Genomic DNA, 19,356 nt, shown 5'->3' with positions numbered 1-19,356 from the left:
AATTAAATACCAACGGGCCGGCTTTACCCAAATACACGGACATTTACAAGAGAGAACAACCAGCACATGTGGCTTTTTGGCTCAGCAATGATATATTCTCTACCAAGAATTTCAGAGAAAAGTTAAAGAGAAAAAACAGCTTGTCTTTTATTGAAATTTTGATTCAGAATTTAAGAGAGAGAGAGAGAGAGAGTCAGAAGCAGTTCTTGGGTGTTCCTGGTTACCATTCCCTGCAGGGTATTATAGATTTCAGTTTTGTCAGCTCGATCTAAATGAACATGAGAAGATTGATTTCCGAGCAGGAGTTCGACAAAACCATGGATGAATATTATTCCCAACTATATTGCACTGAACCGCCATTGAAGAACATGGGAGTTTCAGAACACCATGTCTTTGAGCCTCCTAAATTATCCAGACCCACTGTGAGTGATCCTTTCGAATCCCCAGCCTCAGCCTTTCATGCTGCTGGAACTTACATGGATCTTCTTCAACAGCATGATGAGCATCAAGTTGTCAATATTCCTGCTTTGTGCTCACAATTTCCCACTCATGATTCAAACATCTTACTCTGTCAATCTTCCCACTGTAACTTTTCCATTGATTCAGCTCATGACCAAGCTGGCTCCAACTTCAGGGACACCTTGCAATCACTAGTGAAATCTCACTTGTACAGCAATCAATGCATTTCTTCCTCAGAGAAGCCGAATAAAATTCCATGCAACAATGTGAGCAACCCTTTTCCCCATTCCCAGAACATGTTATTGCTTGGTGAGAATGATGCCTTGGTCAGGAAGCAACTTTCGGTTCCTTCTGATGCAAATCAGGGTCTTAATGTAATCTCTTACCTTCCATTCTTTTTTATTTTTTATTTTTTTATAGAAACTGTGGTATTCGGGGTTTAGCCCTGACTAGATTTCTGGAGCACCGTGTAAAGTGCCACCTTTATACGGGTGGGCTAAAGCTTGAGCTTTCGCCTACAGGTGTACAGCTTCAAAGAATTGTTTGCACTCATAAGGGGTCGAATCTTAGACCTGATGCTTCATGATGCACGAGACCAAGTGACTTACCACTCGAGCAAACCCTTGGAGTTAATTCTTAAATTTGTTTTTTTGTCATCTTTATATGTTCCTTCACTCTTTATCTTCAGGAAGCAACAATTTTTTTTTTTTTTTTCCTTTTCCATTCTTTCTTCTGGAAATTTACTTGGTTAATTATTTCCAAACAGGTTTGTGACAGTTCATCATCCAAGCGAGCTCCATCAAATAAAAAACGATTCAGATGGACTCAAGATCTTCATGACCAGTTCGTCAAGACTGTGGATCACCTCGGTGGTGCTGAGAGTGAGCAATTTCATATCAGCTAGCTTTACTAATTTAGAAAAAGAATACCTATATATGATTTATTGACTATCATGTTCATTCATTAATCAAAAATCATAGAGGCAACACCAAAAGCAATATTGAAGCTGATGAACTTGAATTTCTTGACCATATTACAAGTGAAAAGTCATTTGCAGGTATAATTTCTGCTTGAAACTTTGTTTGTGATATGCTTTCAAACATGACTATATCTGAATTTTTGTTCTTTCCCATGTCTTTTACATCTATCTTATAGAAATATCGAACTGCACGGTACATCCCAGAATCTTTACAGGGTATGTCTTCTCATTTTCCTTAGAAAATAATATTGTGAGGTCTTCATGGAAGTTTCTGAAGTGTTATTTCATTTTGCATCGATCTTTGTATCAGTTCTCATAAATACATGCTACTTACGACATAATTTCCTATGAGCCTAAATTCTCGTTAATACAGTTATGTGACCCGACATTTCATGTGCCATTCATCTTGTGAGTAAGCTCATGACTGCTCTATGCTCTACTCGTTATACAACAACAATTCGTATCTTACACCAAGTCAAGGGAACACTATTGCATAGACTTCACTTTTGCTAAAAATCCTTTTTTGGAGTTGCGAGCATATTCCAATGTAGACTACTCTAATGATCCCAAAGACGGACATATATTATACCACTAATTACTACTTCTTACTTGATAATTCACTTATCTCTTGGCTCAATAAGAAACGTACAATCTATTGTCCTACAATCCAATACTGAGGCTAAATATATTTAGCTCTCGCTGAGACCACCTGCATACGCTTTTGGTTGTGATGGTTATTACATGTCGTGGGTGCTTCTAAGATTACTATCTAGTTCTCCTATTTAAAGTGACAATGTGTGTCATACCGATTCCTTATAATGATATTTTTCATGAACGTACCAAATATATTTATGTTGACTGCCACTTCATACATCTTCATCTTCAACAAGGTAATCAATAGTTGTGCTCCATTGCTTCCTCTGATTAGCTTGTTGATTTGTTTACCAAGTCCCATCCCACTAAGACATCTCCGTGATCTTATCTTTAAACTCAAGATAGAAAATAAAATTAGACTCCTAATATTAACCGCAACCAAGCATCCATCCAAATATGTAAAGCAATAAAGAGATAGACACAAATATTGGGTTTCGAAGTGGGAAACTCTTTGCACCAAATAGAAAAACTACTCCAGGACAGCCAAACCCAGGAAATCAACTAACAAAATAAATGGCTAGTTACAAGACAGTCGTACTCACAATACCTTTGCAGTAGTCGTACTTTGAACTCTAACAAGTACCTATACTTGAACACCTCTCTACTAGACCTGTTTGTAGAGTTCTTTAATTGATCCTTTCACTAGAGCTCCTCTCTAATTAGACTTCAAACGGTTGAATAGTTATAACACAAATAACTCTAAGAGAAATAGTTCATAAAACAATTTCTGCCTAAACTCTATTCTCTTAGCACATTGGAATTCTATTCAGAATTCATGAAGAAACAATGCCTAAAAGCCCATTTAAATAAGTTTCAGAAATTCTAATTCTACTCAAATTTTGATTTATACTTGGCGGTGTCCGGACGGGCAACAGAAAACCCGATGTTTTGCTGAAGGGCGTCCGAACGATTGCAGGCAAAAGCTTCTCCGTCCGCAATGTTCACTTTTGCATTCGGACATCCTTGCAAACGGGTGCTCTGGGTGGTTCGCGTCCACTGGGCCATTTGGACAAGTAGCGACCAAGAGCTCCCGGTGGTTCACGCCCGATGGGTCGTCTGGACAGGTATTGAACTCTAACTTTTTGTGACTGTCGTTCGGACGCTGCTTCTTGCCGTCCAGATGGTTTGCAGGGAAACTAACTTTGCTGAGCTGTAAAGTCTTCAGAATTCCTTCTCTAGAAGATACATTGTCTTGTTTAGCCATTTCCTTTCTTGATCAATGCCTTGTTAAGCCCTTTCTATTCTTAATTAAATATTCTTCAATACGGTCTTCTGGAATTATGGTGTCCTTGATATGACAGTGTTTTTGTCGGCAGAATGTAGCCAATAAAATAAACCAACAAAGATGACTTCAACACTACCACCTTAAGTTTGAGGTGGGAATGTTAGAATATTTTGGATACTTTACCTTATTGGCTCATATCAGAATCTGTTGCCATATATGCGACAGATCAAATGTTGATATATTTTTCCTTAATTTTGTTATATTAGTTTGTATTAATTATTTTTGCATCACACATAAATACAAAGTTTCTTTCGTACACTTTTTATTTTTTATCTTTTTATTACTCCTGTTTTTACGTGTTAGTAACATAAAAGCATAATGAACATGCATGCTATGAACCTAGAGGATTATGACATAACATGCATGGTTAACTATTTCTTGTTCTGTTTGAGATTATAATTGGCTGATATCGACATTTTTAGTTCAGTTTTGCACTATATATGCTACTCTTAATTTTATTTTTCTTTTTCATTAAATTTTCTCAAATTTGTCATGTACAATTTGTTCCCTTACTGATTAAGCTTTCATAGCTATCCATCTCAATTGCAGAAAACTCTGAGAGAAGAACTAGTGCAAATGGCACACCTCAGCTCCCCATGGAAATGTAAAATTCCTAATTAAGCGTTAATAATACTCCATCATTAGTTTGATATATTGCCATCAAAGAAACTAGTATTTTTTTTTTTTTTTTTTTTTTTTTAATATTAATAGTATTTACTTCTCACTCTATTTGAATCTCCTTGTCGACTTGTCTTGCAGTAGCATGCAAATGAAGGATGCATTGCAACTGCAACTTGAACTTGAGAGGCACCTTCATCAACAATTAGAGGTTCAAATAGCATTTCTCTTCAAAAATTTCGTTTAAAAATATCGTTTCTCTTTAAAAATCCCGTCTTCTCACTTTCCTTACTATTGTTTACTTCTGTGGGCCAGCTTCAACAAAATTTACAGTCTCTAATTGAAGAAGAATTGAGGAAGCTCAAGATGATCTTTGACCAGCAACAGAATATACACAAGAGCCTGTTCAAGACAAAGACTTGAACTCTTGTCCTAACCGGAAACAGATCCTCTCCAGTTCAAATGATCCGGAGAGTATATAGTCCTTGTAATTCCCCTTACTTCTACAAGGACCGAATACTTGGACCGGAGAGGATCTAAATACATCCAAGAATGACCATCCAATAATAGTATTGAAAAAGCATGTGAAAAGTGTATACTATTAATAAAAACATGCGTTTTTCATGTGACGATATATATAATGGATCATCGTAGTGGCATGACTACAAGTTATGAAGCAAACATCAACTCTAAACATCTCATAACATGAGTACATCATATCAGAGGATACACATAGCAGTGGAAATACTTGTAATAATCTTAGCCTATGAATTGACCTAATAAATATATCGAATAAACTAACCAGAGCTTCTATATCACTACTCAACATCAATACATCTCAATATTCTATTACAATGAATAAGTCACTACTACATAACGAGAGATTGACTTAGATTAATTAAGTCAATGCCTCACGAGACAAGAACTCGAAGGAATCTTTTCAACGACTTCTAAGCTCGCACGCGATCTATGACCCACGACGCACATACCTGTAACAAAAACAATATCTATGTGATCGTGGAACCCCAAGATAACATAGGCTGATTAATGAGTTCGTGGTCTCAGTGAGTATATAATTTCCACGATCACATAGGCTGATTAATGAGTTCGCGGTCTCAGTGAGTATATAAACCACCATGTGTTCACATAAAACCGACTTTTCTTTCTTTCTACCATATGTTTACAATATCAGCTACCTTATAGTTAATAAATACATCTCTTTTAAAAGGTTTCGTAGCTGATGAGGTAAACATTGGCATTTTACAAATACATGAAATCATACTACTTAGCTGTGAATATATGTATATATTACAGTCTCCTGCTTGGAAGCACACGTATATAAACTCATCTATACCATACATGTTTGTACACCATATATCTCAGTTATACCCACATACATGCACTCTACGACTTTCAGGGAGTACAAGCATACATGTACACCTAAGCAATAAATCATTTAAATCCTCATATGCAAACCAGTCATAATGGTATATACATGCTCTGTTCCATTCAAACTCATAAGCATACCGATACATCTAGTATGAAATCTCAAATAAAACATAATATATCACATCATTAAATAAAATATGCCATGCATGCTTTCTTGTACATCAATCTTTCACATTCCTTCTTTCTTATCACTCTAGGACTTGTCCCGACGACTTCTAGAATATCCTTTCGTATACATACTTATCATCATGTGAGACTTGTCCCTAGGTAGTGAGAGCTTGCAACTCACTCCTTTTGAGGACTTGTCCTCCATAACATCATCATTAAGTTAACAACATTGAAGGCTTGTCCCCGGGACTTATCCCTCCCTTAGTGTAATGTTGGGGACTTGTCCCGATACTTTAATTTTTATGAATTTTTCTCTTTTTTGTTCATGCTCATGCTTCATACTATAAAACTATCATACTTTTGCTTTCATGTTTATACATCGTTCAACAACATTTCACATTTATAATTCATAAAACATACAATGAAATCATTAACTCTTCTCAAAAGTTACAAAACATATCTCAATTCTCTATTTCATAAAACATACTTTAAAGATCATAAATCATCATAAAAATCATATTTCGAAGTATCAAAAGCAATCTCAAATCACATAACACAACAATATTATATAGGCTTGAAATTAAATATTTATAACATTCTTGCAATCTAATTTAACACCACAAAACTTAGTATCTTTTCACAGTGAGTTAAATATTCACCTTTAGTAGACCGCATAGGACTCGCGACTCAAGTACTCATTCTTGATCTACTCACCTCGTACTATACATTGCACAACTAGTTTTAGGCTCCAATCTCGTGTCACGTGCCTGCAATTAATCGCATATTTAGACTCGGTTAGACTATCGAACCCTAAACTCCACTTCCCACATATAGCTACACGTGAGCTCTCATATAGCATTTCTCACTTTCCTAAAACTAACCAAGCATCATTGCCCTTCTCTGTATGTCCACAATGAAGGACTTATTCTAGATATTCGATTTACCTTAAGACACCTAAGGTTACTATATTCTTATACTTTGTTTTAACTTGATTATTAATTACATACTTAATGAATTCAATCTTTGCATTCTTAATTTCATTACTTTATCGATTTAAGTTAACAAAGTATCTTGAGTCCTTATATATATATTCTATGTTTATTAAACTAAGCCTAATTCAATAGCACACTTAACTACTTTTATTGTACATGAATAAATGTATTACTTATTTAATTACTACTCCAAATGGATTCTAAGTCTATTTATGTATTTCTATAATATTACTAATTTATATTTATTGACTTATGGTTATTTTGGATCATTTACCATTATACGACATTCTTATCATAACCGTTATATTTAATTATTTATCCTTATTAATTACTAACCATCCAAGTGGTTTAGACTATAGGACCTAAATGATTTAATGGGTTATGGACCTAATTGGATTAAACTATAAATCCCTTTCATCTTCAACTATTCTATTCAACACTTTATTCTTTTGTTATATAAATACCTAAGTGATTAGACTATAGGGCCTTAATCTTATTTAACATATTAATTTAATAACTCTTATTAGATTATATTACAATCACATATTGTAATATATTCATTTACTAACGCTTGAGACATATACATTGACTTCTAAACTAGGCATTATACTTAGAATCGATTTGTTATTAATCCATATCTCTTATGAATTATATTTCGATATTAGATATGTTTATATTTCAATATCCAAATCGCTATCTATGTTTATTTGACTCACTCACTTATTGATTCTTGTAATTCTTTTTTATCTATTTATTCACTTATTACACTTTATTTTTATTTATTCCCTTTACTTCATTATCTGTTTCTCATTCTTCTTCTTTTTTCTTTTTTCTTTTTTTTTTAGAAAAATCAGCAATTTTCATTGATCAAGTATGAAAACCTTGCTCAACATGCAAGGACATTAAAGAGGATACAAGGAGGGGTGTCCCTGACCCAAACCTGATCTAACATTAACCTTAAGGCAAATTTGGCTAAGTTGTGTGCTGCTTGGTTAGCACTTCTGTGAGTGTGCTTCACCTCACTTGAGTGGAACTCCTGCAACCGGGTGCGAGTGTCTTCCTCATTTAGCACCAAGACTAAATCTACTTATACCATTCGGTTCTTACAAACATAATAAAACCCCAACTTTAACTCCTAACCGTATTTGTCATTTATACAAAAATGGTCTAAATACATTAACTTCAAACTCTACACCAACAAGCCAATACTTAAACAACACTAAACAATTTAACATCACAAATCCACCATCTCAACAAACCACAATATACCCCTCAAAATTCAATCTACCAAATAAACCAACCCGTTTGGAATAGCAAACCCGAAATAATCCCAACTCCTATTACAATGGCCACACTAGCAACACAAGAAATCAGCCAGAATTTCAACCAAACCATAGCCATCGATCATTCACACACACACACACACACACACACACACACACACACCCGGCCAAACACAGACAACCATCAACAATGCATAACCCCCAAAACTCTATAAATCCATCCCATAAAAATTGCAACGAAAATCCACAATGCATAGTTTTCCAATTTCGGTTAACATTAACCCTAAATTTACAAATCCAAAACAACAAAAAATTATCTAACCACATTCACAAAAACCCAATCTTAGATGCTAACCAAATTCCAACAGCCAACCAGATTTTAGCTCATAAATCTCAACTGGTATAAAGAAATCATAGGGTGAAGCTCAGATCCTGTGACGTCCCACATCGCCTGGGTATGAGAATGAGTATGTGCTTATATGTATATTTGCACCTTTCTTGACACAACGCGTTTTAAAGCCGTGGTGGACATGAACCTATCAGAATTTCACAGTTAAGCGCACTTCTATGAGAGTAATACTAGGATGGGTGACCTCCTGAGAAGTTTGGTTTGGGGGAGCCAAAAGCGAACAAATTGTGTCGTTGAGGGTTAGTCGTTACAAATGGTATCAGAGCCATTGCCCGGCTAGAGATGGGGGGAGTGTGCACAAGCCCAAGAGGGTTGCCAGCGGAGACGTTGGGTCCAAAGAAGGGGTGATTGTGACGTCTCACATCGCTTGAGTATGAGAATAGGTATGTGCTTATATGTATATTCGCATCATTCTTGGCACAACGCGTTTTAAAGCCGTGATTGCCATAAACCTATCAGAACTCCGCAGTTAAGCGTGCTTCTACGAGAGTAGTACCAATATGAGTGACCACCTAGAAGTCTGGTTCAGGGGAGCCAAAAGCAAACAATATTTTGTCGTAGAGGGTGGGTCGTTATAGATCATTACCTGATTTTCGTGGGTTTTTTCCCCATGGCTGAACTCTCCATTTTTTTTTCTTCTCCTTCTCCTTTCTTCTTCTGTTGCGTCGTCTCTCTCTCTCTCTCTCTCTCTCTCTCTCTCTCTCTCTCTCTCTCGGGCTGTTCTCTCTCTCAGATTGCAACTCGAGCTCTCTCTCTCTCTCTCTCTCTCTCAATCTTTGCAACCTCTATCTCTCTTGATCTCTACATTTCGCACTCTCTCCATCTCTGCATCTCGGTTGGGTCTCTCTCGAGCTACCGTGGTCTGCGGTGACGAGAAAAAGAAAAAGGAGTGGGAGATGAGAGAGAGATAGAAAGAAAGGGGGAGAGGGGTGTTAGCACTGCTAGGGGAAGAGGGGAAGGGAAAGAAAGAAAAGAAAATGGGGAGTTGGGCTGCGTGAGAAATGGAAAAGGGGGCGGGGGGTTGTGACCAAAATAAAGGGCTTTGCCCTCACTTTTATTTTTGGAAAAACTACATTTAAGCCCCCAAGTTATTAGCTGTTTTTTAAATAGCCACCTGAACTACCAAAAAGTGTCAACAAAAAAAAACATATTTTGTCGAAATATTCCTATAATACCTTTGTCACATGTCATTTTTCAATTAAAAAAAATTAAAACAATTTAAAAAAGAAGAAAAATTGAAAATATGTAAAATAAATAAATAAATAAAAAGGGTGGCCGGCCACCCCCATTTTGGCCAATGGGGTGGTTCAGCCACCCCCAAACTGGCCTTGGCCAAAATGGCCACCCCCATATATATATATATATATATATATATATATATATATATATATATATATATATTAGTTTTAGTTTTAGTTTTTTTTTTTTTTTTTTAAAAAAAATATTTTTATATTTTTATTATTTTTTAATTGAAAAATGACATGTTGTAAGGGTATTATAAGAATATTTCAATAAAATGAGTCTTTTTTAGCATTTTTTGATAGTTTAAGGGGCCAGAGTAATAGTGTTGGTAGTTCAGGGGCTACTTAAAAGACAGCTGGTAGTTTGGGGGGCTTAAATGTAATTTTTCCTTTATTTTTCTTGTCTTCTTTTGCTAAGAATAAGGTTAGGGATAAGATATCCCTCTAAGCCAACCATAGCCAGACACGTGGCAGTGTGTAGGATTTTCTTTTATTCAAAGGTCTCATCTTTTATGAATTATTGCATTACCCCACCTTATATTAATTCTATCATTTTATCTTTTGTTAATTAATATTTGACCCCTTATTTAATCAAACTACAATTTACCTATTATAATTAATTATTTAACATAATAGGACTCATTATTAGTATTTTATTTCCTAATTCCATCACCTTAACTTGAACCCCTTTTATTCCAATTATTTAAATATAATTACTTCAAATCTATTTTTAGTTCCATCTTAATTATCTAATAAATATAATTTATTAATACTAAAGTCTTATTTATTTTCTTGGGCCTTACATTTCACATGGTAATTAAGGAAAACATGATACTTTTAAAGATTGACTTAGATGAATTTTTCAACAACTAAATTTGTAAGAAATTTCTATCATTTTTTAATTGCCTTTCATGCACATAACAAGTGCTTATCATATGGAGGGGGACTACTATGAGAGATTTTTTAGTTTGAAGTGCTTATCATATGGAGAAAGAAAGGGTTGAAGCTACTCATGGTAATTGTTCATACCAATCTGACCTTTATCTCATTTGGAATAGGATATGGGGAATGAAGTACCTAATTCTCTTAAAAACTTTTTATGGAGAGCGTGCCACGATATTCTTCCTACAAGGGATAACCTAAAGTGTAGAGGTATTGATCTAGACCCTTCTTGTATTTTTTGTTCTTCTGAACGGGAAACTGTGATGCATATTCGTTGGTCATGTCCTTCAGCCTTAGACGTTTGGGGGGATTGTGGTAAAAAAATCCAGAAGTGTTCAAACACAGGTAATTCGTTTTTGGAGGTTTTGGAGTTTATGTTTGACAATTTTGTTCCTGAGGAAGTCGAGTTTTTTGTTGACATTGCTCGTAGGCTCTAGTTTCGTCGAAATGATGTTGTGCATGGCGGAATGTTTTCTCATCCAAAGAACGTGGTATGCGTGGCAAAAGGGATGACAGTTGAATATCGAAGAGCCCAAGAACCAGTTCACATGGAGAGGGATCTAGAGCATCCTGATGTGGCTAGTGCTATAAAGTGGTGTCCTCCATTTGAGGGTTCGGTGAAAGCAAATTGGGACGTGGCATTAGATATTAAAAATGGAAATGTGGGTTTTGGAGGCACTGTTTGGGATTATTATGGAAATGTGAAAGCTGTTTTCTGTCATTCGGTAAATATTGTGAGTGATCCAGTTGTTGGGGAAGCTCTTGTAGCTTTTTTTATGGTGGAGTTTTGTAGGGACAAGGGGTTTTCATCGATCTATTTGGAGAGAGATTCTTTACTTGTGGTATAGGCTAAAAATCATTCAGGGATAAACTGAAGTGGGTATGGGCTTATTATAGAAGATATTTGAGATATTTTATAGGGATTTCAGTTTTAGAAAACATGTCATATTAAACAGCAAGGAAATAGGGCTGCTCACACTTTGGCACAAGTAGGAGTTCAACAGGTTCTAAGTCGCAGCTGGATTGATTGTATCCCTGAGTTTATTCATCCTGTTATTGTTTCAGAGTTTCCATCTTTGATTTTATAGAGCTGTTTAGGCTCTGGCTGATTCACATTTTTTAATGAGATTAGTTATATTTATTTCAAAAAAAAAAAGTGCATGGGCTAACCAGCATGCCATACATATAAATATAAATGATATTTGTACACACTTTTTGTACACTTTGTTTACAAACTTACATTTGATGTGTACAAAAAAAAGTGGAGGACTGCTTGACATCTAAACACTTTTTTCTAAAATTTGTTTCTAATTTGATGTGTCACAATCCCATGAGATCTACTATTTTAGGAAATGTACCACAATTTCATAGGATTGTGAGACATCAAGTTAGAATCAAATTTTGGAAAGAAAAAAAAAGTGTAGGGATGTCAAGCATTTCTCAAAAAAGTATGTACAAATAATACAATTCACCAATCTTTGGCCTGCCTGAAAATTTTTATCTAGGTATATATTTAAGAGTTGCCATGTTGCCCATCCTTGGAAAAACATGCACCCTCTTTCCCTAACAACCGACAAAAAAGTGTCTCTGCTTCACTACTTCCCCCCCCCCCCCCCCCTCCCCTTTTCTCTCTCTGTTTTTATTTTTTGCAAACATCCTAGTTAGAAGCAGTACGAAATAATAAAATTTCTAATGGTCGTAGCTTAAATTAAGAAATGAATCTAAAGAGACCTGAAAATATGCATTGGAGTTCTCATTATGATGCATTTGTTAGTCTTATTTACATATTTTCTTCTGCCATTAATGAGATGTAAGGAATTGTAGAAGATGGTTTATATCAAGAATAGAGAGCATAAGCAAATATACTAATTAAATTACTCTAGAATTTTGAATTTGCTTTCAATTACATTTGATGAAAATTGTTTGTAGGATTACATATGAATTATCTAAAGCATTACAACAAAATGATCAAGATATTGTGAATGCAATGAAGTTGGTTAAACTTTCAAAGTACCATTTACAAGCTATGAGAGATGATGGCCGGATGAAACTCTTTATTAAAAGAAGTTTCCGTATTTTGTGCCAAAAATAATATTGTTATTCCCAATATGAATGATCTATATCAATCACAAGCACGGAGAAAAGCTCAAGGCATGAAAAAAATACATCATTACCTTGTGAAACTTTATTATACTGTTATTGATATGCAACTCAAGGAACTTTAGTCTTTTTGAGTAGTTGAATTATGAGTTAATACATTGTGTTGGGTGCTTGAGTCCAAATGACTCATTTGCTACTTTAATTAATGAGAAATTACTTCGGCTTGCTCAGTTTTATCTAAATGAACTATTTTTCAGCAGTTCAACTTGTCATTGAACAACCAGCTTGAAACATACATCTTTAACATTCGTTCTAGTGAAGTATTTATAACACATAAAGGGATTGGACAACTAGCTGAGAAGATCATGATAGTGATGAAAAAAAAGAATGCATATCAATTAGTCTAACATTAGTGACACTGGTATTGATTCTGCTAGTTGCAGCAACTACTGTTGAAAAGACTTTTTTCAGCAATAAATATTATTGTTACAAATTGATTACGCAGCCGAATGGGAGATTAATGGTAGGTAAATGCATGATTGATTGTTAATTTGGTTACATATATTGAGAAGTGAGTAAGGATAAAAATAAGACTTTTGTCCCCTTCTTGTCCATCTAAAAAATGATATGGTTTTTAAAATTATCATTAGATGTGAAATTGAACACTATTAGATTTTGATCCAATAATAATTTTAAAAGCCACGTCGTTTTCTGAGGAAGAAGAGATGGACGAAAGTTTTCATTGAGAATGATATATTCAAGACTATCAACAATGAAAATAAATCTTGCAACAATTTCAAAATATAAAAACGGATCGCGGACATGCAATTAATATTCATACAATTTTCTATTTGGGGCTTATATATATAGCTAGGTTTTATTTGTTTCTAATTTCTATGTGGTAATATCCTGAAATAGAAGAGATCGAATCTAGAAAAGATAGTCATAAAGAAGCACAAGATTAAGCATGGCCATGCCTAATGTATACGGCCTGAATCAGGGTCATATACATGTAAGGTTTAGCAACATGGGGAATATAGAAATCAGCCACCCTAATTTTTCATTGATTGAGAATCATGCAAGTGGACCGTCGATCTACCTAGTACAACCAATAAATTAAGTGAGCGTGGCCATGATTTATGTATAGGGGCCTGAATCAGGGTCAGATACAGGCATATATAGATGGATGGTGCCTTTTTTTAACATAAGGTCGATTGAGAAGAGATAGACATTATCTTAGCAACAATGGGGAATATAGTAATCAGCCGCCATAATTTTTCATTGATTGAGAATGTGGATGGATTTTTCTGAAGTGATGACATTGGCCGGATCGATTTGATGATTTAATTCATATTTTCAGTTTGCAAGCTAGTTGCAATTTTGTGAGAAAATGTTAGGGGCCAAGGGGGTGCATGTAAATCAATAACAATTACAAAAACGCATGTAGCGAATTTTTTTTTTTTTTTTTTTGCAAATTAAATAGTCAAATTAGCACAAAAACAACTCACCAATAATGTAGAGAAATAAATCAAGAATTCTTGGTAGAGAATATATCTTGGTTTTTTGTTGTAGTGTGATAATATAAAAGTAAAAATAATTTTGAGTTTTTTTTTTTGTTAAAACTTATATTTGTTTACTAAAAAAAATTAAAAAATGACCCTAAAAAAGCGTTGACAAACGATTGTAGATTTGTAGTACTCATTTCTTTCTTATTGTTTTAGGAAAAAAAAAAAATAGCAATTTCATCAAATTAAATACCAACGGGCCGGCTTTACCCAAATACACCGACCTTTACAAGAGAGAACAACCAGCACATGTGGCTTTTTTGCTCAGCAATAATATATTCTCTACCAAGAATTTCAGAGAAAAGTTAAAGAGAAAAAATAGCTTGTCTTTCATTGAAATTTTGAATCAGAATTTAAGAGAGAGGGAGAGTCAGAAGCAGTTTTTGGGTGTTCCTGGTTACCATTCCCTGCAGGGTATTATAGATTTCAGTTTTGTCAGCTCGATCTAAATGAACATGAGAAGATTGATTTCCAAGCAGGAGTTCGACAAAACCATGGATGATTATTCCCAACTATATTGCACTGAACCGCCATTGAAGAACATGGGAGTTTCAGAACACTATGTCTTTGATCCTTTCGAATCCCCAGCCTCGGCCTTTCATGCTGCTGGAACTTACATGGATCTTCTTCAACAACATGATGAGCATCAAGTTGGCAATATTCCTCCTTTGTGCTCACAATTTCCCACTCATGACTCAAACATCTTACTCTGTCAATCTTCCCACTGTAACTTTTCCATTGATTCAGTTCATGACCAAGCTGGCTCCAACTTCAGGGACACCTTGCAATCACTTGTGAAATCTCAATTGTGCAGCAATCAATGCATTTCTTCCTCAGAGAAGCCGAATAAAATTCCATGCAACAATATGAGCAACCCTTTTCCCCATGCCCAGAACATTTTATTGCTTGGTGAGAATGATGCCTTGGTCAGGAAGCAACTTTCGGTTCCTTCTGATGCAAATCAGGGTCTTAATGTAATCTCTTACCTTCCATTCTTTTTATTTTTTATTTTTTATAGAAACTGTAGTATCCGGGGTTTAACCCTGACTAAATTTCTGAACCACCGTGTAAAGTGCCCTCTCTATACGAGTTGGCTAAAGCTCGAGCTTTCGCCTACGTACAGGTGTACAACTTCGAAGAATTGTTTGCACTCATAAGGAGTCAAATCTTAGACCTGATGCTTCATGAAGCACGAGACCAAGTGACTTACCACTCGAGCAAACCCTCGGGGTTACTTCTTAATTTTATTTTTTTTTCTCATCTTTATATGTTCCTTCACTCTTTATCTTCAGGAAGCAACAATTTTTTTTTTTCTTTTTTCTTTTGCCTTCCATTCTTTTCTTCTATAAATTTACTTGGTTAATTATTTTCAAACAGGTTTGTTACAATTCATTATCCAGGCAAGCTCCATCAAATAAAAAACGAATCAGATGGACTCAAGATCTTCATGACCAGTTCGTCAAGACTGTGGATCAACTCGGTGGTGCCGAGAGTAAGTAATTTCATATCAACTAGCTTTACTGAATTAGAAAAAGAATACCTATATATGATTTATTGATTATCATGTTCATTCATTAATCAAAAATCATAGAGGCAACACCGAAAGCAATACTGAAGTTGATGAACTCGAATTTATTGACCATATTACAAGTGAAAAGTCATTTGCAGGTATAATTTCTTTCCCTCTACAGATCGATGTCATTTTGAAACTCATTCTGTTTGTGATATGCTTTAAAACATGTATATATCTGAGATTTTGTTCTTTCCCATGTCTTTTACATCTATCTTATAGAAATATCGGACTGCACGGTACATTCCAGAATCTTTACAGGGTATGTCTTCTATGTTTTATTTTCACCAAACTAGAAATTTCTCATTTTCCTTACAAAATAATATTGTGAGGTCTTCATGGAAGTTTTTGAAGCTAGTGTTATTTCATTTTGCATCCATCTGTGAAGCAGTTCTCGTAAATACCTACTTATGGCCAGGCATAATTTTCTGTGAGCCTAATTTCTCGTTAATATAAGGAAAAATGACTAAATTTATCCTTGTGATTTAATTTTGTATTCAATCGATCTATGGGTATACAAATTATCTTATAGCTAATCATTGTGATATTTTTTTTTTTTTTGGGTATCAAATCGTCATTCCTTTAAATTTCATATAAATTCCATATATTTTTCTAAACAAGCTCTTGTAAATTATAATTTACCTACAAATAAAAAGTAATAAACATAAATAAAATTTAAATTTTAAAAAAGAAAAAAGAAAAAAAGAAGAAGATAAAGGAGCCTATATTTATGAGGAAAACCTCCTCTCACATAGAGTGGTTAGCCACCCCTCATCTGGTGAGGGACGGCTGATCACTAGGGAGGCTGTCCCTCACAAGGGTGGCTGGCCCCCCTTATCTGGTGAAGAGCGGCCGCCCCTCATTAGTGAGGCTTGACCCATTTTTTTAAAATTTGTTTTGCATTTTACTCTTTTTTTTTTTTTTTTTTTTTTTTTTTTTTTTTTTTAAAGGGTCATAAAATTAAAATCTTATTAGAACACCATTAGAAAAATAGGTGGAATTGTGCATGATGCATGTCTCGCGTAGAACTCACCCTTAAAAACGAGCTTGCAAGGAAATAGTGTCCAAAAACTTGTATACGTACATGATTAAAATTATACTTAAACCATGTGGGACACTTAGGATCGTAATATACCACCACATTTCTGAATGCGATGTTACAACGGCCCACTCTATCCTATAGGTCGCATTCTCTGTGACTTAAACTAGTGACATGTTGCTTGGCTTTAATACCTAATGATACAAGCCTCAGATAAAACTTACCATCGAAAACTGACTTACAAGATGAGAGTGCCCAAAAACTTGTATATACATGATTAAGATTGCATTTAAGTTACGTGGAAGACTTAAAATAGTGACAAATTGGACAAAATGATCAATTTGATATAAAAGGCAACTTACCACAAAGAGCTTTAAGATAATTCATGTATCTTATGAACCGATTTGATACAAGCCCAAACTCAGGGATCAGTTCAAAAAGTTTCCCTCACTTTAATCTATCATTCACTAGTAATGATATTACCTCCGGGATGCTACACTCTATTGACAACTAGTTGGTAGTCTTATATATATTTATCTCACAGTTATGTGACCGGACATTTCGTGTGCTATTTCATCTAGTGAGTCAGCTCATGGCTGCTCTATGCTCTACTCATTATACACAAACAATTCAAATCTTACACTAAGTCAAGGGAACACTATTCCATTGACTTCACTTCTTCTCAAAATCCTTTTTGGAGTTGCGAGCATATTTCGATGTAGATTGCGCTAATGATCCGATCCCCAAGACGGACATATATTATACCACTAATTACTACTTCTTACTTGAGAATTCACTTATCTCTTGGCTCAATAAGAAACAATCTATTGTCCTACAATCCAACACTGAGGCTAAATACTTAGCTCTCGCGCTGAGACCACCTGCGAACTCTTTTGGTTGTGATAGTTATTACATGTCATGGGTTCTTATAAGATTACTAGTTCTCCTATTTAAAGTGAATATGGGTGTCAAACCGATTTCTTATAATGATATTTTTCATGATCGTGTCAGACATATTTAGATTGACTGCCACTTTATACGTCTTCATCTTCAACAAGGTAATCAACATTTATGCTCAATTACTTCCTCTGATTAGCTTGCTGATCTGTTTACCAAGTCTCATCCCACTAAAACAATGATCCTACCTCTAAACTCAAGATGGCTTCAACACTACTGCCTTGAGTTTGAGGTGGGAATGTTAGAATATTTTGGATACTTTACCTTATTGGCTCGATATTAGAATCTCTTGCCATATATGCGACATATCAAATGCTGATATATTTTTCCTTAATTTTGTTACATTAGTTTGCATTAATTATATTTGCATCACACATAAATACAAAGTTTTTTTCATACACTTTTTTTTTTGGTTACTCCTCTTTTTACGTGTTCGTAACATAAAAGCATAATGGACATGTATGCTACATATGAATCTAGAGGATTATGACATAACATGCATGGTTACCTATTCCCTGTTCTGTTTGAGATTTTTGTTGGCTGCGATCAACTACTTTAGTTCAATTTTGCACTATACGACTCTTTTTTCTTTTTTCTTTTTTTCTTTTTCATTAAATTTTCTCAAATTTGTCATGTACAATTGTTACCTTACTAATTCAGCTTTCATATCGCTATCCATCTTAATTGCAGAAAACTCTGAGAGAAGAAAAACTGGTGCAAATGGCACACCTCAGCTCCCCATGGAAATGTAAAATTCCTGATTAAGCGTTGATAATACTCCATCATTATTTTGATATATTGCTATCAAAGAAATTAGTTTTTGTTTATTTCTTTGTAATATTAATATCATTTACTTCTCACTCTGTTTGAACCTGCTTGTCGACTTGTCTTGCAGCAGCATGCAAATGAAGGAGGCATTGCAGCTGCAACTTGAAGTTGAGAAGCGTCTTCTTCAACAATTAGAGGTTCAAATAGCATTTCTCTCTAAAAATCTTGTTTAAAAACATCATTTCTCTTTAAAAATCTCGTATTTTTTGCTTTCCTTACTATTGTTTACTTCTGTGGGTCAGCTTCAACAAAATTTACAGTCGCTGATTGAAGAAGAATTGAGAAAGCTCAAGATGATGTTTGACCGGCAACAGAATAGATACAAGAGCAAGACAAAGACTCAGAACTCTTGTCCCAGCCGGAAACAGATCCTCTCTAGTTCAAATGAACTAGAGAGTATTTGGTCCTTGTAACTCCCCTTACTTTTACAATGACCGGATACTTGAACTAGAGAAGATCCAAGTACGTTCGAGAATGACCATCCAACAATAGTATTGAAAAAGCATGTGAAAAACACATGCTATTAATAAAACATGTGTTTTTCACATGCTAATTAAGGAACACATGACACTTTTATGTTAGCATAAACATAATTATTGTAGCGCCCTGCCTTTACTTAATGAAAGATGAAAGTGAAAATCTCCAATCTCCACTAAGTACTACTAACTCAACCTCAATATTATCTGAGTTCATATGTCTCACAACGGAATTTTTTTTTTTTTTTTTTTTTTTTTTTTTAAGATAACCTCCATAGAACACATCAGAGCTGAAATGATGACTTCTATATTATACAGATTCGTACATTGTACTTTACATGATAGAACAATACTAGTCAAAAGTGCCACAAACAGCACATAAGTAGCCATACATCAAAAGTA

General features: G+C 34.8%; 2 protein-coding genes across 2 annotated transcripts; both read left to right on the top strand.

Annotated features, from left to right (window-relative positions):
* Positions 1 to 278: 278 nt before the first annotated feature.
* Positions 279 to 4,418, top strand: LOC133873201 (uncharacterized). The gene is made up of 8 exons (XM_062310932.1): positions 279 to 833; positions 981 to 1,058; positions 1,226 to 1,340; positions 1,440 to 1,516; positions 1,615 to 1,654; positions 3,927 to 3,981; positions 4,137 to 4,206; positions 4,311 to 4,418. Exons 1-8 carry the CDS (start codon positions 279 to 281, stop codon positions 4,416 to 4,418), a joined length of 1,098 nt encoding a protein of 365 aa, XP_062166916.1.
* Positions 4,419 to 14,539: 10,121 nt separating this feature from the next.
* Positions 14,540 to 18,402, top strand: LOC133873200 (myb family transcription factor PHL4-like). Its single transcript, XM_062310931.1, has 5 exons — positions 14,540 to 15,058; positions 15,462 to 15,576; positions 15,676 to 15,752; positions 15,877 to 15,916; positions 18,341 to 18,402. The coding sequence occupies exons 1-5, from the start codon at positions 14,540 to 14,542 to the stop codon at positions 18,400 to 18,402; spliced, it is 813 nt and encodes a 270-aa protein (XP_062166915.1).
* The last annotated feature ends 954 nt before the right edge of the window (positions 18,403 to 19,356 follow it).

The sequence above is a fragment of the Alnus glutinosa genome, chromosome 7 (assembly GCF_958979055.1).
Source record: "Alnus glutinosa chromosome 7, dhAlnGlut1.1, whole genome shotgun sequence".
In the NCBI taxonomy this organism is placed as follows: domain Eukaryota; kingdom Viridiplantae; phylum Streptophyta; class Magnoliopsida; order Fagales; family Betulaceae; genus Alnus; species Alnus glutinosa.
Note: the sequence above shows the minus strand (reverse complement) of the source record. Positions and strands in the feature narration are given on the sequence as shown.